This window comes from Carya illinoinensis, chromosome 9, assembly GCF_018687715.1.
Source record: "Carya illinoinensis cultivar Pawnee chromosome 9, C.illinoinensisPawnee_v1, whole genome shotgun sequence".
NCBI lineage: Eukaryota > Viridiplantae > Streptophyta > Magnoliopsida > Fagales > Juglandaceae > Carya > Carya illinoinensis.
The window spans coordinates 6,314,683-6,322,731 of NC_056760.1; the positions used below are offsets into that span (position 1 = coordinate 6,314,683).

Here is an 8,049-nt window from a genome sequence, read left to right on the forward strand (position 1 = left end):
AATCACATCATTAAAAAATACTTATTTAATTATTAAGTAAAAAAAAAATATCAGTAGACACTCTCGGGACATAAGCATTTCTGTAAAATTTATGGTGTCCTCGAAGGGATTCCTAGATACTGTACAAAGGGCAACAAGATATATGGAAGTTTGGGCTCTATGAAAGTAACAGCCGAAAAGCTTCTCTCTTCTAGTTCTGCATTGGTGTTAATTGCATACTTTTGGGTGCAGCAAAGAAAGAAAGAGAGGAGCGATGACTTGTAAAAAACCAAGAGTATAGTTATTGGATTTGGGCAGATCTTAGCTTACCAGAAGATGAAGACATGCAAGGATATAAAGCAAAGCTAAAAGCCAGACTGCTATTAGCACCAAGGTTCAAGCTCCCCAGTGTCATCCACAGAAAACAGTGGAGAATGTGGAGTAACAAAAATCAACCAATTTTTACGAGAACTTTTTATCTCCTTTTATTGCCTTTCAAAAGAGACATGAATATGACTTTTACATAATTGAGTTCCAGAGTGATGCTGCTATGACAATGGAAACGACTAATGGGTCACTACATTTAAGGGCTTTGGCAGCAACCCATACTATAATTATTATATACATCCAAAAAATGAATGAAAATTGACAACTCCAAAAGCGGATAAAGAATGAGAAAGGTAGCATTAACCTTGGAAGCAGAAGTACAACGCTCACCTTGCACAAATCCTCCCGACCCAGGACAATGACATTGAAAGGAAAAAGAAATGCATAATTTGCTTCGACAAAACGTCAACTAGAATGGATGTCCCTAACACCAGCAGAGACTTTGCGGTGACGCCTAGAACTGGACCTCCTGGTACGCCTTGGTTGGACCTTTCTGATTGGAACACTTATAGTCCCTTCTGGTGAAGTCTCATGGTAAAATTTGATCGGTGGTTCATCATATAGAGTCTGTGATGACGGTGGTGGTGGTGGTGGTGGTGGTGGATAAACAGCAACAGAGACAGGGGGAGCAATTTGTTCCAATACATCTCTATGGTATTTCTGTTGGCAGCAAACAAAAAATTCAACTTTAGTGAGGTACAAATGAGAGAGAGAGGGAACCAATCTAAATAACAAGAAAATACACTGCAAGTGGATGGCTTTAGAGAATTAGTCCATTTGAGATAACGTTCAACCGACCTCATGGTTTTACAGAAGACATATAATCTTATTTAGGGAGTAATTGGGGATCCCTTTTTTATTTTCAGGAAATTTAATGCAATGGAACTGACAACATCATCTACACAATAGATATAAAAAAAATACAAAATATTCGAAATTGGGAGTTAGGACATAATTGATCAAATTGGGAATTGTTTTTTTTTTTTTTTTTTCTTTTTTTGATAAGTAAAATTGGGAATTGTAAACTGGACTAAAATGGGGGAAAGGGAATTGAAAACTGTGGTTCCTGAAAAACAAAGGATCCATTGTTCCTACAAATAGCGTTTAGAGACAGACAGGAGTTAGACAACATCATCGGGAAGATTGGTGCATCATGAAATGAAACTAATTGCAACAATTTGATATCATTTGGAACTATGGCTGCTATGTTCAACCATGGCTTCAAAAGTAGATAGCTTCACACCAGAACAAGTCATATGATATAAATAGATCCACTTCAATTACCAGTAGACAGTTAACATACCTTGATAACCCCATAAATGCTTAAAGTAAATTACCTGAATGACAAAATTGCGCCTTTCACAGTCCAAGAACATACTAATACTCCAATTCACCTTTGACAAAATCTTGTCCCTCACAGTGGAGAAACTAATTTGGTCCCTGGATGTAAAACGATCCACTTCATTGAACCAAAGACAAGTAAAGAGGTTGCTGAGAGGAACATGCTCCCTTATTATCACACATCCTTCAGGAACATCTACAGACCCAGCCATAAAACAAAAGACTTCACAAACAAATCAAAAGGCATCAACTGAACAAAAAGAAGGAAAGGAGCTTGCACCTACCACTTATGATGGGAAGTTTAGCCTCTGAATATGGTGTCAAACCCTCATTTTTGTAAAAGTTAATCTGAAAATCAATAGAGGCGTTGTCATATTTGTGAGCAGCTTTGTTTGCCTCTGCTTCCACAAAAGTATCGAAGCGTCTATAATGTTTAGAGATTGCAAAAGTAGCATTTTTCCTCCACAAGAACCTGAAATTTTGGTTCAATGGTAAATTACAGAAGTCCGAGAAGGGAAATAATCATGAACAGGAATGATTTCTATCATTGCAGAGATCATAAATCAAAATCAGTGTGATGTTTGGAGCAATGTTTAAACCATCATAGAGACCAGCCCATAATTAAGCACATTCACAGACAGACTCTGTCAGCAGGGTTCATAAAGAATGAAATAATCCCTCATTTTTGTATCGCTTAGATGTGTACTGCAGCTTTAGTTGGATCTACTCACTCAAAGCAAGCAAAATAGTCAAAGCCATGTAGAACAGAGAGCAGATCTGAGCATATAAATTAAGCCAAAAAGGTGATAAAAGATTTCCCCACTCAGAAAGTTTTAGTGCCACATTACTAGAAAAGGCAATAGTGTAACTGGCTGCCCAGAGTAAAATAACTTAGTATTTAAATGTTATTTATAGCCGGCAAGAAGAAAAAAGTTGGTTGATCTGACTGCCTGACATAATATAATGCTAATACTAAGTTACAAGAGAAATGATTAGAAGAACATTCCCTCAAGAAGACACCCAAAAGGAGATCCCTAAATTAAGCACCAAAAGACTTTGGTCCTGGCTGAATGAAATAATTGTTGAGGTTTGACCGCAAAAGAGTATAAAGCAGACAAGTCCTGTTGGTTTTACTATTATATTTGCGCATAGTTCTGGTCAAGATGATTCAAAACGATCTAAACTCCAAATCAAGTATCCTTGTTCCTAAGAAAACAAAGCAACTAATGATAGTCCTGAAGCAAAGACAACCACCTTCAAGAAAAGATCCAACCACCTTCAAGAAAAGATCAATTTAGTAGTGTGCTAATAAACAATGCATTGGCACTAGAATCAGAAGCTGCAACTTAGGCATTATGTAATGTTGATGCGCAGAAGGTACATTATCGACTAGTTGGTGCTTCTTTTGTTTGTGTTGGAGGATACAGGCTACAAGTAGATCTCCCATCCAGTTCATTGGGGACAAACTAAAAAGAAGCTTCATCAACAAGGACATTAGCAGACTCATACCTCCAATGTATTGTCAACGGGGACATTAGTAGACTCAGAAGGAGGTAAAGCAATTGCCAATTGGTCAAAAGATTTAATAACTGAGATGGAGCAGGTACATTACTTCATTGCATGGAGGCTCCATGCAAGATAGTAGAATGCTCCTGAACAGTGATGGTAAGTATACTTATCGCAATGAGCTCTTGCTCAAATGGTATTTTCTACCTTCATAGACATAAGGTGGAAGTCGAGATTGTGGGTTCAGAACCCCCAATTTTGACTGTAAATTACCAATTAAAAAAATCAAAATTGGGCTTACCAACAATATAACTTGGCCTTCCTATGGGAGCACCAAAAAGATGCCCATATGCATTCTTGTTTTAAAGTAAGAAAGACTTGTACAATACAAAGCAAAAAGAGAAACTTAATTAATACAAGAATATAGAGGAATATAGTTGATCATAAAGCAAAAGTACCTTTCAAGTATTTGATAAGGATCCACAACAAGTTCAAGCTTTCCATCAATCCAAAGAGAAAAGCGGGCGTTTGGAAACATCCTATGGACTAGAAGCTTTGGAATCTGCCACAGGAGTAGTCTGGGTCAGAGCTAATCAGTATATAAAAGTACTAGCACATGTATACCAACATTAACTCAGCAATCAATGTACAGACCCCATGAATAATATTTTTCACATAATATTACCACAGCATACAACAAAAGAAAATATGGCCCCCTTAAGTATAAATGTGTTGCTATCTATTAGCATCTTAATACATCCGAAAATATCATTGCCTTTGTTTTCTTTAGGTTTCTTCTGTTTGGGGGGATTTGGAAGAGGGTTGAGACTTGGGCGCTATTAAACAACTCGGTAACATTATTTTTATAGGTAAATTTTCAGTAACTTGTATCATGGAATTAACCAGCTGCATTTTTTTTCCCCTTTAGGGAGCAGGGCGGGAGGAGGGATTGAGACATTAGAGTTTCAATGACGTTCATGGAAAATAATCAACTGCATTCTAAACATATTCTTTTGGTTGTTAACTAAAATGCAGAAGCTATGGATCAGGAACTCATAAGCACACCCTTCACCCCACTCTTTCAAGGGGAGAAGGTGACATTTGAGTTGGAGCTTTTTGGGAACCTGCAGTTTGACCATACTCATCATCCTTCCTATTCATATTAAAGAACATTGACCAAGCTATGACTAAAATAATAGTACATACACGTGCATATGTACAAACAAATTGTTGGTGCTACAGCACCAAGACTGGCAACTAGGCAGCCTCTAAAGCAAACTGTGATCTCGAGGCAGAAAGGACACCACCTAAAATTCAGATTTCTTACCTTTCCTGTGCGTCGGTCATCTTCATATGGAAGGTTACGAACAACAACTGTTCTCCATAACCCAACTTTCTTTTCGCTGCCAAGAGTGCCAGCATTTTTCATATAAGTTTCCGTCTCTTCATCTATGAACATGTAGAAGCAAACAGTGGCCTTGGAATAGTCACTGATATTTTTTGGCTGGTTTATATCATCAAAAGCTCCTGATGGAGAATGGATTTATTTGGTTAGCATACCACCAGCTTTAACCAGAAACGGATGAAAACCAAATGACAGAATATTACCAAATATAGCTGATGCAACAACCACACCATTACACTGCTCCATCTCAAGAAGGTCATCATCATCCATGTCGTATCCTGTGTTGCGGCCAGGTTTAACTCCTCTGACAAATCTGATTTATTGAATAAAAAAATCAATGGAACAATAAATATTTATGCGAAGGGCCCTAATAGTTATTATGTACTGTTACTGGAATAAACATATTACAAAGAAAACAGAATGCAAGAAAATATCCAAAGAAACAATATTAAGTATTTGAGAATATACTCAATGAAAACTTCACAACAAGAAGAAAAGCATACCCACAGTGCACGCTCATTGACTCTCTGATGTCAAAAGAATCATTCCTCTGCTTTAAAGTAGGATATCCACCAAAGTCCGAACCTCCAAATTCTCCATCTCTAGATAAATTTTCCTCGTAAATATATGTTAATTTTTTAAGAACTGGGGAAGCTGAGGGAATCTTTGGCATCAAGGCAACAGCTTCTTCAACAGGTAGGTAACATACAGGACACGCTGAAGCATAAACAATAAAGAAACTCAGCAACATCAATAATGTCACTGTAATTATTAAGATACTAGCGCCTAAAAGCCCCGACCATTGTGGGACTTGCAAGACATTTATGGGAATGTTGAGTAGCAATTGCATAACTTATTATTCAAAAATTAAATGCAGAACTTACGCCGTGGTCCAGTCCTTTTTTTATCAGCTGGTGGAGGAGGCAGAGTGAAACTATTGCATGGGTGCCCTGGAGGAAGTGTATACCCTAGAAAAACAGCAGGAGGAGGAGGAGGAGGAGGCAAAGCCAAATCGCGAACCACTCCCATTACGCTCAGTGAAGAAAGAGTGTTACTTTCAATATGGTTCTTTAAAGGCATGCTCACATTTACACCAATGTTCTGAACAGGTTCACTTTCTTGAGCATCTTCGCCTGAAGATTTGCCAAAATAAATGCATCATTTTCTTACACAAATTATATAGAAGTGGCCGATACTGAAACCCAGAAACAAGAATATCAAAGTCCATAGATTCTGCAGAGGACGCATTTGGGTTAAAAGGCATATGCAACTATGCAAGTGGATTAAGATGAGCCAAATACTAGAAACAGATGTAAGGAGTTCATGTCCATTCAGTAAACGTCTGTTGGATTTTAGAATGGGGCGCAGCTTTGGAACTTTAATCATCAAACCGAGTATATTCTCTAAAAATGAAAATAAAACAAGAAAAAGAAGAAACGAAATGAACGGAATTTTAAAATAAAACTCCAATATCGATATAAGTTTTTCTTACTTTTCACCTTTTTTGTTGTTTGTGTAGCATAAAATTAAGAGTTCATTTTATCTATCTCGATAAATGAGGTGGTAACCCACTAATCCCTTGGCTTATTACTGAATTTCGAATTTGAAGGTTAACCAAGCGAGTGCTAGATAGAACCAAGTCCTTATTCTTAGCAGAAAAATTAACATGGTAAAACTCATTTTTCTATTCCAGCTTCCTTGTTGAATTCAATCAACTATATTATTATCATCAAGCTCAATAATCCACTACCTACATCAAAAGAGGACAGGAGACGGAGAGGGGGTGCAAAACCAAACCTTTTCCTACATACAAAACCCAGACGAAAACCGCGGCGGAGATGACACATAGAAGCAGCATTCCGACCTTTTTGCGTCCAGCAAACTTGCAGATCCAGTGGAACAACCTCTCCCTCTCCTTCTGCATTTTCGAAGGCTTCCGCGTTGTAGGAATTGGCGACAATCCATTGACGTTGTTGATGTAACAGCTGTTGTTGCTGTTAATGTTGCCGTTGTTGCTGTTCTGTTGTAGCTGTTTATCCAAAGATCCATAACTCCCCGAACGCATCCCCAATGACCCTCCCGTCATCGTTCCCCAAAACCCTCATATGCCCCTCTCATCTCCTTCCCATTGACACGCTCACTCACCCCCCCAAACACTCCCCGATAATCCACACCCACTTCACCAGATTAGGCCCAGACTTAAAGGGCACCCCTGAATTTCTTAAACAAAGCTCTCCCTAACCAAATGCAGACAAAATTCTGCTTCAAACTTCTGATGACTATAAAGTTGGACACTTAACAAAAATAGATTAACAATAAAGTTTGCTTTTCTGATCTTTCAAAGCAAAAACAGATCAACTCAAATCTTTTGCTCCTGCAAAACAAGTGCCAACCCAGTAAGTGTTTTGGAATTTCAGTGGAGCATTGAGATAATATTATCTGATCTAGGACAGGATGAACCTAAGTGTTGTGATTGGTGTGTAGGGTTTTTAGCAGGAATCCAGGTGCTTGTGAATTCGAGGAGCTGCGCACAAACCTGGGATCGCACACTTGTATATTGTTTTTTGCTAATTTTGTGATCCCAGGGGGAAAAACTTTATAGAAAATTATCAAATAATGAAAAGCATGGAAAATCCCGATAGGCTATCTTGCGCCATGTGCGTGATGTTAACAACCCAATATTGATGTATCACCTTATAATGTACAAAAACTTTGTGCTACCCAAACACAATGCGTGACTTTTGGCCTTCATAATGGAGGCTAGGAACCTTGCTGGCCTTCAATTTTCCTTTCCGTGTGTCTTGATATTTATTTCTTTTTTTCTTTTTCTTTTTTTATCTTAAGACATATATAAAAATATATCTCCATAATTAAGATTTTTAAAAACTATCCCGACATTAAACCCCAAAATAAATAAATAAGTATATAAATTAAGTCTTAAAATATTTATAATTATTTGCGTAAAAGATTTCAAACAATAATAAATATTACATTATCTATTTTATATATCTAATTTTCGGCATTTTATCTAAAACCCTCTAAAATTAGAGAAAAATACACACAATAAGCAGACTTCACAATATATAATATCGCAAATTGAAAATACTCAAAAATCTTTGTTCGTATTGCTCACTTCATGTGTCTAAACCTTCAAATCAAAAATTTTAAGACATTTTAATTTATTATTGCACGAATTATCCAAGATGGATAGATGATATTTATTTATTTTAATTTTTTCTTTGATAATAAATATGTGATATATAGATGACAAATAGATCAACTCAATTAATTTAATAAAATTAAATTAATAAAATTAAAAAATAATATTAAAATATATAATATATATACTATAAGATGATCCATCCCTCGGAAACAAATAATCAATATTTTTTTGTTGAATATAGAGAATGGTTTTGATTATTTCTATAAAG

The 8,049-nt window shown here is 36.7% G+C and overlaps 1 protein-coding gene across 2 annotated transcripts; it reads right to left on the reverse strand.

The window, feature by feature from the left end:
- Nucleotides 1-438: 438 nt before the first annotated feature.
- On the reverse strand, nucleotides 439-7,270 carry LOC122277303 (probable hexosyltransferase MUCI70). 2 transcript variants are annotated; one of them, XM_043087255.1, is made up of 10 exons: nucleotides 7,155-7,270; nucleotides 6,416-6,992; nucleotides 5,503-5,751; nucleotides 5,122-5,335; nucleotides 4,822-4,931; nucleotides 4,541-4,740; nucleotides 3,672-3,775; nucleotides 1,992-2,179; nucleotides 1,704-1,903; nucleotides 439-1,026 (listed from the first exon to the last, which is right to left on the reverse strand). In XM_043087255.1, the coding sequence occupies exons 2-10, from the start codon at nucleotides 6,702-6,704 to the stop codon at nucleotides 772-774; spliced, it is 1,809 nt and encodes a 602-aa protein (XP_042943189.1). In that variant the 5' UTR covers nucleotides 6,705-6,992; nucleotides 7,155-7,270; the 3' UTR covers nucleotides 439-771. The 2 variants fall into 2 exon arrangements, with proteins under 2 accessions (XP_042943189.1, XP_042943188.1); XM_043087254.1 differs by having other exon boundaries at nucleotides 7,079-7,241.
- Between the last annotated feature and the right edge of the window lie 779 nt (nucleotides 7,271-8,049).